The sequence below is a fragment of the Trichoplusia ni genome, chromosome 18 (genome assembly GCF_003590095.1).
Source record: "Trichoplusia ni isolate ovarian cell line Hi5 chromosome 18, tn1, whole genome shotgun sequence".
Lineage (NCBI taxonomy): Eukaryota > Metazoa > Arthropoda > Insecta > Lepidoptera > Noctuidae > Trichoplusia > Trichoplusia ni.
Window position 1 is genome coordinate 1,637,549 of NC_039495.1, and position 14,803 is coordinate 1,652,351.

Below are 14,803 nucleotides of genomic sequence, written 5' to 3' on the forward strand. Positions count from 1 at the left end.
AATAAGCGTATTATTAAAAGCTTAGAACTAGAGATACTGTTTTCAATATCTATGATATTATTTTATTCCGAGTGTTTATCAAAGAGTTTAAATTAATTGAGTTTATATTAAAACTATAAACACAATATTACAAATTCTTTATTCAAAATTCAAGTGATTTGAGCAAAATGAAAAACAATTGAACACTAATTTATTCATTAAAACTATTTGATATTCTGAGTTTATTTTTGTGAGAAGTATCTTATCGTAACCAAACTTATTCAGTCGAGTTAAGCTAACATACCTACTTAAATCCAGTGTTGTGAAATTTGTTGTAAAACCAGGATAAGAGATTAAAGCAGAGGACCCTTCTCATCCTTGTTAACCTATTAACAAAATCAACGGTGCGCAGGCTCTAAATAAAGATAAAGTTAAAAAGACATAATTAGCGCAAGCATTATCCGACTCCACCTCGTGAGATATTATTTTAGTAGAATAAATGGATTAGAATGACAGAAATAATAAGGTGTTAAGAGTTATTAAATAATAGTAGTTGTATCTATGTTATTTATGAAGACGTTTTAAATGAGCTCTATCCGGATGCAGACGCGTCTTTTCGATACATAATAAGATCGCAATATCACTTATGAAGCGAATATAATTTTATTTGCATTTGGTAATAGAGAAGCGGGTATAACTTGACTTGCATTATTTTCTTACAGACTGTCAGGTGAAACTTGTATTAGTAACATCTTACTGCTTTGATTTAAGGGGAGGATTGGGATGGGATTCTTAAAGAAAAGCTGGGGACTGCGGCATCCGATCTTATAAAGTTATTCCTAGCTTTACATCGACTTCTAATGATGAAACACTTTGTTTGGATCTAACAGCAGTTCAAATAAAATTATACATAGTCCAAAACAGTTTCCACATTATATTTTTACTGAATAAGTTTAATGAAATACACTCTTCCACATGACGGCAATACTTTGACATTACAATCACCATTTTACTAATTACCGTTTACGCTCATTAGCAACAATGACACAGAAGTAATATTGACATGAAAGCTCTCGTATTCAGTGTATTGAATCACGTTATTCAATCGTGACATAATGTTTGAGCTTTCTCGGACGTATTCAATGACAGACATGTTTGCGTTGATCGCGAAACGGTGAATTAGCGTTTTTGTGAGACCGTCACATAAAATTGTATCGTCATTTCTATCTGTGCCACTTTGAGTGGCGGTAATCTCGAAAACGAATGCTCAAGAACAGCTTTTAGTTAATACAACGTTATTTTATCGACGGGAAAGCTTTGACTTAATCGCTACATTGAATCCGTATTGATTTGTCGTAAGTTAAAAAAGAACGTATAATGTAATGAGTATAACAAAGAGCTTAGAACACGTGACGTCACAGACTGACGTAATAAGCCAACCTTAAATGAAGAACAAAGGGAAATCAATAGAACCTGAGGTAAACAAAGCAAAAAAGGCAACGACAGTCTTATTACACGGGTAGACACGGCAAAGGAGAATAAAACACCATTTCCAATGTTCAAAGGGTATAATCTACAGATGTACGGCGCTCGTAGACGCGGCCCCTACAGGATTATTGGCTCATATCAAGTTACCACAGACCTCATTGACATACAGCTTCCCGGAATCACAATTTATATGAGGTTTTCTCGCACGGAAATATATGTTATAAAATTTTGTTCGACAAAGGTTTTGGGAAATTAATTTGCCGTCGCCTTTTGAATGAAATGGTAGGAAGCACAAACCTTTACTTAAATGTTTAATGTCTAGAACATTGTCTAAGTCCCGAAAGAGTAATAAATATCAAATCAAATTTACATTCAGATGAGAGTAAAGTTTTATTATAGCGTTATAAAGCGAAAGCATCTTATACATATAAAGATTAATCATTTTCGAGGTTGTGTTGTTACACGCACTTTGAAATGAAATAATTTGAATAAGACGAGACGACGTTACATGCCTATTAAGGGCGTACCCATGTAGGAACTTGTAACTATTTTTAAAAAGAGTAAAAGTTATTGCGGAGCTCCTATGGCCATTTTCCATTTTATCTCATTCTAGATCAGCTTCATGTCATCAAAATATTAAATTGATCCGCATATGAGTACGCAAAAGCGAGTAAGTTTTCATTACTGACAAAAGGACACTAGCATAAGTAATGCACCATTCCCCGATCCAATTGAGATTTTTTAATAAAATCGAATAATTCGCAACGATTATCCCCAAAGCCTGCAAGACTGACCAATCAATAGAACCATCTCATCAATACCTCGTTAAATATTTACACTCAATTAAAGCGCTACAAAATGGAAATCGCAACTTCAGGCATAAAACCTCAATACTCGAATCGTAAACATAGATCCATCAACAAGATCTGTATAAACATTGTTAACATTATGTAAACCAGTGAGGATTGTAACTTGAACTAATTCGAACAAACAAGTTTAAGTTGTGTTGTACTGAAGGCTTAGTACTTGTTCCGAAGCGATGCTGTACCGCTGCTGTGATATATCGACTGTAAGAGTTAACTTGATAAATGTATTTTATAGAACTACTTTGGTATACGGAACTGCAAATGCAGATTAGAATAGGGAGGACTAAAAAGGAATAGTGTTATGTAGTAGGTACATAGTATGGATGCGAATTGCAAGAGACAGAGGAAATTGGCATAAACATGATGATGAAGACATCGTTGTATTGTTGATTCACTCTGCAGATAAACTCTTCGTATAAGAAGGAAAGAGCATCCGAAGTGTCTACAATTCCATATAGGAAAATCGGCTTAGTAACTTGAGAAAAAGCGACATAATGGAACAAATACTCAGACACCTGATAATACCGCAAAGAAAAATTGCTTCCAATTTAATTCAAATAAAGGCAAAACAATTTTATGTGTTTATTTGGAAAACGATACTGAACTATGTCAACGGATTCTATCTCTAAACGTGAGTCAGTCTCATCACAGGTCTAATGTCTATTTAACATCGAGTTCGGGTTTAATAAAGCCGACGACATCGCAATCCAAGCGAAAATATACTTCTACTTAAATGTGAAATACATTGCACACTACAAGAGACAAAGTGAAAAATAGATTCACAGTCAGCAATAACAAGATTGGAATAATCGTGTTGGATAGATGCAGATGACTTTATCACAAGAAAATGCTCGGAGTTATTAATCGAGGGCATCTTCAAGTTTTAATCTAAAAGTCTGTACAACGCCGACCAAAGGACTTCCTAGTTTTAAATTATCTCCATTATAAACTACAGGAACGAAGCTGTCAGGGAAGCAAAGTGGTGGCTTGAATCGATTAAGAGTGTTCTCAATATTTTATACAAGATCGGAGCTATAAATGGATTCCGCTTGTTGTTAAGAAATGCATAGCTTGAATGTGGATTGAAATATTGGTCCATCAAAGTTACCTTCACAGTATTGTTGAACTGATAATCAGCTTTCTATGATTGCACATAGAAACTCAAAAACAAAGCTTTTATTTTTATTGCAAGTAGGCCGTGTTCCATTAATTCCGTTACGTACTTACAGGGTTGAATCTAAGGGCACTGCTCCAAAATGACATTCCTATGTCGAAGAACCGACAAGGATTCCATAAGTTACTAATTGAAAATAAACATATATTCAGTACACCTATCAAAACTCGTGAAGAATTTAGTGTATAAGTTTTAAAATCCAATAAACTCGGTACAAGGACAGAACTCTCAATATAACGCTTTGATAGTTCCCTTTAGATTCCACTTCGTGACATAAGACAGTTGTGCAGACTTCGAGGTAACTGTCAGTTTATTGATTCGGTCTGTCTATTGTGAGGCGCAGACAACATATTATTACGTTCGGTATCACCGGCAAGAGTTACGCTAGCGAGCGCTGTAATAACAATAACGTACTGTTGAATAGACGTTTAGTTACAGAATTAATTACTATCGCTCCCATATTCCCCTTGGGAGGATTTAACAGGGATGTAGATGCCTGCTATTAGCGATATTGAATGAGAGCCGAAATTTGAAATTTCTACCATACAGATCAAATCAGTCTTTCAGGAGCTTAACTGACGCTTAAGAAAAACACCAAATATATTTGAATGCACCTCAGGATTCAAATTAATTGCTACCGTTTTTGCCGGTGCCAAAACCTGATCTTTCTCTTTACACGTGCTTAAAGCATGTTGGCTGTCAAACCTTACAGGGACATTGCTAACTTTTCTTGTCTAGAAAACACAGGTCTAAATGGTTATGGCTACCTATACTAAAATTTTACTAATTATTTCCACAGCCTATACAAAAAAAAAACAAATCTTTAAGATCATTACGAAGTCCCTTTTCATCTGAAAATGAGTGAATTAAAAAGCAGTTTATTTTTAAACCACTTAGTCACTGCGAACGAGTGTTTAACAGACAAGACGTTTGTTTATACAATAACGTTAACTTTAAATCAGGGTAATGTGTTTATGGAATTTCAGACCATAAATTTATTTTACTACATAACAACTGGGTTTTTATGAAGGAAAGAATTCAAATAGCTTGCTTACTTTTCGATTATTTATCATTATGTTTAAAAGTTGATGTTTTACAGCGAATTAAATATTTGTATGAGAATACAAATATCATGTAAAATCTATACGTCCATGGCGTTTAAAATGCTTGTACCATTTTTAGGCTAATGATAATAAAGAAAAGTATTAATTGAACAATATCAGTGTGAGAAAGAAGGTTTCTTTATATGCATACTCTTTTTCCTTTCTTCCATCTCTAGACTAATTCTGGGAATATGTAAAACTATCTGCTAAGGTACAAAGTTGATCTGTTTCTACGAGTATATCTTTATCTGGGCTAGTCAGGGACTCGATGTTGGACCTGAAAGAAAATTCTATGTAAAAGCAGAATGCACTTGGCTTCAGTTTCTATTAATGTATCTGTCACCTCTGTCTACGGTAATAGCGGCTTTCACTGAGTTTCACTGCGCGCGCACGTGACGTCAAACATACGATTTTCTAAATATGCTCTCAAATAAACCTATGCTCTGCAGAGTTCCGAAACTAAAATATAAAAACAGAACTCTATTCTACAGCCCTACTATCTGTCCAACCGCGATCTCCTGATGAGGATAGATCATGTATTTCCATGGTCGCTATAACAACAAACCAAAATAAGAACCGTGGTTAAACAACATCAGTAAGTGGTGATACATTCATAATTTGAGGTGTGATAATTTTCTTTTGTCAATTTGCTTCTTCTTATCATATTCATAGGGAACCCTCAATTACGCGAGTCAAGATTGCACTTGATTCTTTTTATTTCAGCTAGAACCTTTAACGTTGCTGATTCGTCTCTTTTATTATGTAGAGCCTAACTAAAAAGCTTGTTGTAAACTTATTTTGTTCCCAAACATGAGTAGGTAGTCTTTTAAAAGCGGCAAGAAATAAAAACTCCTTTGTATCAAAAAACAGAAATTCAAGAAATTCTTCAAGTGGTCTTATAAATTTGTTTCATTTCACGAGCAATGAGAGTAGAAATTATCTTAAACGAAATACTTATCTACTTGGCCGCTCAAAATGAATTTCATTTTGAAACTTAAGAGCACTAAACGTAGTTATAGATCAATGACTAAAACGATTCGTACCAATTTGTTTTCTTTGAGCTCTGAGTGGGCTTACTTTCAAAGACTTAGCAAGAACATTGATATAACCTCTTTATAATAAGCCTATTTTTGAAGGATCTGAGGGCTATTTGCATATTTCTTTGAATTAGATTCGAACGCAATATGTCTGACTTTTAAAGTTCGTCTGTGTAGTTTACGCTATACGGTATTCGTTACTCTTTTCGCCGAGATACGTTCTTATATTTTTTTAAAGCTAATGTGTTTCAGCTGTTCATGACTTTCCCACGTCCGTTGCCATTTCAATCCGTAAAGGGAAAGACATATTGAGAGACTTAACGAAAATTAACGTTTTTATGTTCGGCCATTAGTTTTGTGTCAGATTATTTCTATGGTAAAACTAAAACTTACAAGTGATATTATTTTTTCTGCTTAAGGCAATAATGGAAAATTCACAAATCATTTCCATACAATTTTATCCTAGGAAGCACCACTCAATTCTCCGAAAAAAAGATTTGGTCCTCTTTTTATTATTAATTAAGTGGATGAGGGTCCGAATCTTGGTGTTTATAAATAAAACAGTATAGTCATAATCTGATCATAAGCAGATCGGCCTTAACGCGTATATTAATACCAAAACTTGGGCTAAGCAAATAGCGTCGAACATAAATAAAAACAAACAAACTTCTCCACCGCTTTTACATTATTATTAGAGTTACATAAACATTTCTTGCCAGCACGTGCCCGTTTTGACCGGCTTCTTAACCGTTTGCTTGGAAATTGCAAACAATGTTATTATACAAAGCCAGATTCTAACGTATTGCGTTCTAAAATACGGTGGAAACTTGAAAGTACAGGAAATGAAACCAGTGAAAAGTTACGTGCCCGCAGTTTTTTCAGTATTTTACTACCTTATTTTGGCAGAATTGAAATCCACGAAAAGGCTTTAAAGCATACACAATCCAAATTCTTTCTTGTATTCTAAGGAAAACATTAATTCGGTCCAGAATCATTAAACACTAGTTTTCATTCCCCTTTATTACAACATAAAATCAAAATGCTGCAGTATTGTGTATAGTCTTGTTAAAAATGCAGCCCGCATAGCACGTTAATATTCGTACATATTGAAAACGTCATCGATTACACAATGCATGTGACAGCATGGATAGCCACCACCACGAAGCTCCCCACACGAAACTAAGGTTTGCAACGTGCTAAGGGTTCGATCTTCGCGTAGAACAAGCACTTAACTGACGATACGCTTATTCTGAGTCTGGGTGTCTTCATGCACCTGAATATTATACCCCCACGACACAAGGCTCAATCACTTACTTCGGAAATAGGCTAAATAAACTCTTTCCCATTCCAGAGAGCAGTTCCCTTCATCCTATTGGTGGCGACAGCGCTGGCCCAGTACGAAGACTTCGGAGGTTACGAGGGGCACTTCAAGGCGCCAGTGCATCTGCACCACCACCAGAGCCTGGACGATCACCACGGAGAGGAGTACGACATGGATTACCATGTGAGTAGCGTCAATATGAAGCGAGACTTATCCTCCTATAATGATTGGAGCACAGTCGAGAAATTGGCAAGGATATTGTGGTACATTTTATGTATATTTCAAATCAGCGGTAAATATCATTTAGGAAAATACAGACAAAGATCTCCAGTTTCCAAGAAGTAAAAACATGGGGAAGGAATCTTTACCTTTATAGCTTCAAATAGACTTGTAAAGGAACTCTGACGTCAGCTTAATGTGTTTGCTGTACATTTTCAGGCGCATCCCAAATACTCATTCGACTACTCCGTGAAAGACCCCCACACCGGCGACAACAAGGAGCATTGGGAGACCAGGGACGGCGACAAGGTCAAAGGTGAGCTATTGCATACATTAACCTTGTCGAAGCAAGTCCACAGTCATTCATTATAGGACGGACAAAAAAGTCCTGTTCAGCAAATTTTGACATTGTTCTCGGTAGCAAAACCATTTCAAATCCCTTAGATCAATGAAAACTTACACTCGAACGGACTATTTTAGTTCTCTTTATGTATTATGTTATAAAAATGTTACGGCTTTAAAGAACAAACAGTGCGTGTTATGTTAATAGTCTAACATCCAATATTCTATTAATCAATATATTAAATGAATACAGTTCATATTAAGGCAGGGTTAATCTCATATTTGATAAAGCTTTTAACCCCATAATCAATTCTTAAACGTATTGATGCGTAGATTACAATAACTAATTCAGCAGGAAACAATAAAATATCAGTAATTAAATGAAGTTATAACTTACACTGAAAATCGTTAAGGTAGGAGCGATTTCTCTAGAAAGATGAATCCAGAATAATTAATGACTACGCTTGAATTAGCAGCGCAATTACCTGTGTTGAATATTGCTTACGTAGATAGTAAAAAGTTTTGCTATTTTTTTCCAAGTTATTTTATATTTTGGTAGAAACCCAACAGTAGTAACACAGTAACACAAGCTTATAACTAGAAGAAGCTTAAGAGCAAAGTAGACTATCTAAATATGTTTTATTTTAGTTTTTACATCCCTATCAATGTTCAACTCACAATTGTCCTCCCTTTAAAAACGACAATTCTTTCAATCTTGCACCCTCTATGTATCCCCTATATACTACCTAAATTATTCGCACAGAGAGTCGTTACTGTACGGCCGAATTAAAACAAACACTTATGATTTTGAACTAACAACATGATCCATTGCTCCAGGCACCTACACGCTCGTTGAAACTGACGGAACAAAACGCGTAGTGGAGTACGAAGCTGACGACAAGAACGGTTTCAACGCGGTCGTCCATCGGATCGGTACTCCTAAACACGAGGAGTATGAAGCCAAGCCAGCCCATGAACCGCTACATTACCAACACGACTTCGGACATTTTGATGAAGGATTTGTACCGGTAGCTGGGGGTTTTGATCACTAAAGGGATTCTGTCAAGTTAGTTGCAGGTAAATAGTTTCAATTTTTATCTTCGCTTGGGAAAGATTACATGAATGTCTCTAATTGCACCGTTCGGAAAATCTATGAGAAGAACTACCATAGATGATTCTAATTATTTTTATTCAAGCATTTGTTGAAAGTACTCATGATTATGTCAAGGCATAAACACTAAAAATGAGAGGATTAAGCTGACATTAGAATTAAGAATAGAATCCATAATGATTTACTAAGTATATAAACGGTGTACCTTATCAAATATTTCATACAGAACATTCCACAGGCGTTATTAAAATAGGAAAATGTAAGACATTTACCTGCAATTAACTTGTAAGTTCTTTCAAAACGTCGGCGAGTCAAACGTTACTGAATATTTTAATTTGTACGTAAGTTCAAATGGACCAACTGGTAATCCAAAAAGCTGCTTCGCAATACTTTAACCATAAGTTTCCGATGCTTTAAACTATCTTTAAGTTAGATTAATTTAATTACATACTTCCTATTTGCCGTAGAAAAAATATTAATTAAAATTGTCTTGCTGTTGTTATATAGATATAGATCGAGGATGTGCAAACAAATTACGCAAAGTGAAACTGACTTTTTGGTAACTAATTAGACTACAAAAATACAAGCCCAGGATATATTGATTGCGTAATAAATCGAACCATAATCATTCAGTATTAAGATGGCTTAAGGTCTTAAAATTAACCTTATAAGTCTTTTTGACCTTGCAATTCATCGTTATAATTTTAAAGGAATGAAAATATAGAAATTTGAAACTGGTACTATGAGCTCATAAGAACTGCGTGTAAAAAGACTTGTACAGTAACCATTGCCTGTTAAACAAGACCATGCTTACGAAGAAAAATAAACAGCGCGCAATGTATAGTACACAAAAGTCAATTTGTCATATATGCCTTTCTCATAGTAACTTCATGGTCCTTACATATCAGTATTAAAAAAATCATAACACGAAGGGTTTTAATTTCTATTACGCAAATCAATGGGCTTTTTCAGAGGGTCAACCACCATCTTTAAGTAATAGCAGATGTGGAAGAGAGAGAGCGCACTACACGGCGTAGAGCGCCATCTATCTTCAACAATACTACTTAAAGGAAGGTGGTAGGGGCAAAATGTGATTATCGTAGCATACTCATTAAGAATATGATGAACGGTGTTGTAATGAGTGGCTGGCGAATTATAATTATTTATTATTGTTCATAAAGTTTTTACGTTTCGTTTTAGTTAAGAACCGACTGTAATGTACTGTTTTGTAGTTTTAAGTGTTTGTACAAAACTCTTGCGATTGAATAAACTTTTATTGTTATTTCATGTTTTATTTCAACTATGAAACTTGAACTACGGTATTTAATTTTAACAAGAAGTACTTGTCAAAAACTTACAAGTATACAATAACTAAATATGCGAAAATACTTAGGGTACGAAATGTATTAAGAAAAAATAAAACACAATTCAGATACAAAGCAAATAACTATTAGTTGTAGTTAAACCCCTTAATACATAGATTAACTAAACGTATAAAAAATAGCTTTAATATTTGTATACATACATAATACATATAAAAGGCAGCTTTACACTTACCTTCCAAATATAAAAGCTGTGAGGTGGTGCCACTATCAAGCGACTATGACGCAACTACTCCTCAATATCAACATTAACAAAAGCTTGACTACTCACCGCTTAAGGTTTTGTTGAATTGGGTGTACTATCTCAAACTGTTTCGATCTATTTATATTTTTGAAATTCGACTACTTGCCGTCTAAAGGAGACAGAAGCGCAGCCTACACCACTATTGACGAATTTAGTGTATTCCTTTCCGAAAGATTACACCACATAAATAGGCCTCTACTCACCTGTGCAACTATCGCGTAACAGTTCAGCAACTATCACAACTACAAGCGCCCCTTGGCTCTGGGCGAGCTAGCTGTAGGCAATTCTACTCGATCTTAACAGGTCTACTAACCCGTGCTACCATCGCGCAACTATTTTGAAACAGTTGAGCAACTATCACAACTACAAGCGTCCCTTGGCTCTGGGCGAGCTAGCTCTAGGCAGTGCTACTCGTCACATTAACAGGTTTATTCACCCGTGCTACCATCGCGCAACTATTTGGCAACCCTTGAGCAACTATCCCGTCTACCCCCTTACCTCTGTGCGAGCGCTAGCTTGAGGCGATCGTTCTCGTAGCGCAGCTGCTGGTCGGCGGCGTCGGGCGGCGGGGCCTCGGGCGCGGGCGGCCCGCGAGGCGCCCGACCCACTGTGGCGTAGCCGCCTTCCATTCTACACACGGATATACATGCTAGCTTCGCTTTCAACCTACACGTTATCTACTTTTTCTTATTTGTTTAGTTTTCACTAATTCTGATTAACATTGGTTTCGTACTTCGACGCATCAAGTTAAAGAATGTCGACTGTATATAAACTTATTGGCAGAAATGGGTTTTTGTAACAAGTTTCTCGAACATTGCAGCAACCACTGACCATATAAATCTGCGCCTTGCATGTACCTAAATGTCGAAAATAATGTCACCAACACCGTAAATATTTACAAGCCTGCCACCAACACCTAGCTATCGGATTGAGCGAATAGCACTGGACTCCTTACAATGATTATACCGATACCATATTTACAAGAGCATACCAAAACCATAAGCTTTACTTACTCTGTATCTGAATAAATAGATATTCAATTATTAAACAGATATTCATTAGAGGTGTGCTAGGTTGTGTTAGGGACATAACATATTTTTAGTTTACCTTGTCTCGAAACATGGCTTCCTTCAGTAGAATTGAACCGCCATCTAACGGATTACCATCGCACCATTGTACCAGTCCACGATATTAAGATTGTCGACCTACTGTAACGCCACTATTGCAAAACTGTAATTTCACTGTCATCGCCTGACTAGAGCAGGAGCTTCAAAATAGGATAGATGTTTCAAAGGCGACAGTTGCACCACGGACAGGCAACAGTGTCGCCACAGTCGCGCCATTGTATCCCCACTCACCTCTGAGCGAGCGCAAGCTTCAGCCTGTCGTTCTCGTACCGCAGCTGTTGCTCTGAGCTGTCGGCGGGCGGCGGGTCCACGATAGCGGGAGCGCCGGCCGAGGCGAGCGGACCGCGGGGCGCGCGGCCTACTGTTGCGTACCCACCCTATAGATAAAAAAATATTTATAGAATTCATGTAATTGGCACTTCATCATATGTTATCAATACAGAGAAGTATAGATGGGACTCTTTAATGTTCTTATGTCCCAGACACCTCCATCAAAGAGCGAATTTGATGTTTTCAACAATTTATCTAGATTTTAGAACCCGCAGTGAGCTCAATCCTTAATCATGAGCAGACGCGCCGCGTCTCGGCGCCGCGACTCCGGTTGTGTCCGAAACTAGTCGGGCTACCCCGATAAATACGCGTGAGTAAACCGTTACATCATTTAATAATGAATCATTCTCACGACAGTTACTATCTAAATGAAAGACAATCAACAAAATAAACAACGCCTAATTAAATTCTTATAGCTAATCTAACAAACAAATTATTGCGCGTGTTTTTAATAAGTATAAAAAGACGCGCACGTTACATCTATGTCATGATTTGTGTATATCTTTTGTTGGAGATCCTTAAATAAATAAATAAGGAAAGCCCAAATAATGGACGAAACGTTATATTTTTATTACCATTGATCTATAACAATAAAGTATGTATTGCTACTGCGTTTATGATAAGTCAAGGCTACATAGTGGCAGTAATGCCTAGTCTGCGCATTTAAATATAATTGAATTAACTTGGTTTGCTGTACACTAGGGTGTGAAGAAAAATGTATGTAGGTAGGTATTTGTTTAATAAATAACCGGCTAGTTTGATGCCGAATTCAGGCACTGAGCACTTTAATACTGATACATAATCTGGAATAAAATGCTTTACTAGCTAGAACGATTCATCCAGGAAAGATATCGCATTTATTTACTCGTAACGGAAAACTACATTGTCTGGACTTAAGACCCCTGATTGAACGACATTTAAAAGTGATGAAGTCTATCCTAGTTGCAAAATAAATAATTTTATTTCCTGTCAGTGGATCCTAAGGAATGGGGTCCTATTTTTACCCATTGAGTACGGAATCTTAAAAATCAATACATCACGTAGAATGGTAACCAAAAGGGTTACAATCAGAATAGTCTCATTGAAATTCAAATACAGACTTCAGTACACTTTAAATGACATTCGTTTGGCAAGACTGTTCTCTCTCGCTTAATATGCGGGTCAAAACACAACTTTCAGTTGCAAATGAACGTTTATAAAGCAGTTTATTTGAAAACACAGTCTTGTCTCACACTTAGACTTATGTAGATGAGGCGAACTGTATAGTGCAGGATGTTAGACATTGTCGGCGACAAGGGTTACCAGGTCGCAACTTACAGCCAGGCAGACCAGTTTAGCCAGAAAATTGGGCAAAAATAAAATTATAGTGTTTTATGTGTATTAATATTGGGAGAAAAAAATATGTAATGTGAACAAAATAGTTTGTAAAATCAATCTTTTTTATCAATCATAAATCTAAGTAAATTTCAAGTCAATTTATTTTGGCTGGACAAGCAATCAACAAGACTAGCTATGACCGGCTATATCCAGACGCCTGGTAACCCTATCGGCGACGATATTTTACTTTTGATACCTTGCAATATATTGTAACCCAACGAGTCTAAATTACCATTAAATCTATACGTTTCCAGTCACTTTACATAATTCAATGGTCATATAAACATAAACAAACATTAAACAAAAGTATTAAATTAGCTTTAATCCCCCATTACAAGAGATAAGGAAACATCGGCAATTTGTATCAATTGTTACATCCGGAGTCCGGAGTATTCACACAGAACGTGAGTCATAAGATCTGCACACTCGGTACATGCACTTTACGATGGTGGTTTTCTAACTATACATACGTGACCTTTGAACAGATGCTGTTTACTTAGTTAATCGTTTGTCTGAATTGCGAAATAAAGAGGGTGAAAAATAAATGCGAATCGGACTCGCCACCTAGATAAACCCAATCTTACCTTATGAAATACCAGCGAATTTGACAAAAAAGAACTACTCTATTTATCTTTAAAAAAAAACATTCTTTTTTTTCTTTTCAAATAAAAGAAGCTACAGTACAATACTGCCAATATTAATTAAAGTCCCGTCAAAATCGGCAATTTCAGATATCAGCCAGAAGAAATGAAAAACAGACAAAAAGAGTAAGTGCCATAGTATGTATGGTCACATGCATGTAGTTAAAAACGGTTATTTCAATATTACTAAAGCGCACACCAATTTGATATAAATTGTATAGATAAATAAGTGAAGGTATCAAGTCTTACCTGCAAAGTGGAGGACACTGAATGGGCTCTCTGATGAACTGACATATCCTCGACCTCTGGCTTTGGCTGTTGACAAACATGTTATATTACTAAAGTGGTAAATAATACATTTTTGGCTACTTAATAAGGAACAAAGGCACTTTCACGAAAGAAAATTAGAACCGTAGCAAAACATTACTTAATTACCGCTGTTCCGGGAACATCTGACTTGTCAAAGAGGTGTTTTATCGGGAATTTCCAAAGTATCCCGTGTTAGGTATTTTACAAAAAAAGAATAGTGACGGCAATCTACAAAAAATTTCATTTGAAAAACAATTTTTATTGGCATTTAAATTCAATTAATATTGTATATTAATTCGCTGAAATTAAGTCGAATTCGAAGAACGTTGTATGTTTCATAAGGAAACTACTAATTATGTATGCGCATAAAAAATGTTGCTGTATTTAAGACTGGATATAAACTGATAGGTTCATTAATTTAATTAAGTAATCAGTGGACTATAATGGAAATAATTGAGGAACCTGGAAACAATACTAACTGCGCCTTCAGGCCAGCGGAGAAAAAGTACAATATGTGGGACAACGATGTCCTAATTTATATCAAATTGTGTTTAGACGTCCGGTGGTTAAGAGTTAACTAACAAAACACCCATACGCCATACCATCCCATCCCATCACCTTTGAAATATGTGTGCTTTTATGTTTGCTTGTTCAAAAAATATTTACTATGTTTTAACTGACACAAAGTATTTATTTATTTAAACGTTATCGTACTATTGTGGTACATAAAGCAGACTTGACGAAAAGCAGTTG

At 36.0% G+C, this 14,803-nt stretch overlaps 1 protein-coding gene across 4 annotated transcripts in view; it reads right to left on the reverse strand.

Moving 5' to 3' along the window:
• The window catches only part of LOC113502760 (homer protein homolog 2), a 50,261-nt gene that overhangs the window by 19,870 nt on the left and 15,588 nt on the right, over window positions 1-14,803 (reverse strand). For 2 of the 4 annotated variants that reach the window (XM_026884427.1, XM_026884426.1), the window contains exons 5-7: window positions 13,991-14,056; window positions 11,625-11,770; window positions 10,765-10,896 (exon numbers count right to left, since the gene is read on the reverse strand). In XM_026884427.1, the coding sequence (XP_026740228.1) occupies window positions 10,765-10,896; window positions 11,625-11,770; window positions 13,991-14,056 (344 nt within the window). The remainder of the gene's footprint in view (window positions 1-10,764; window positions 10,897-11,624; window positions 11,771-13,990; window positions 14,057-14,803) is intronic. The other 2 variants (XM_026884428.1, XM_026884429.1) reach the window with 1 other exon arrangement.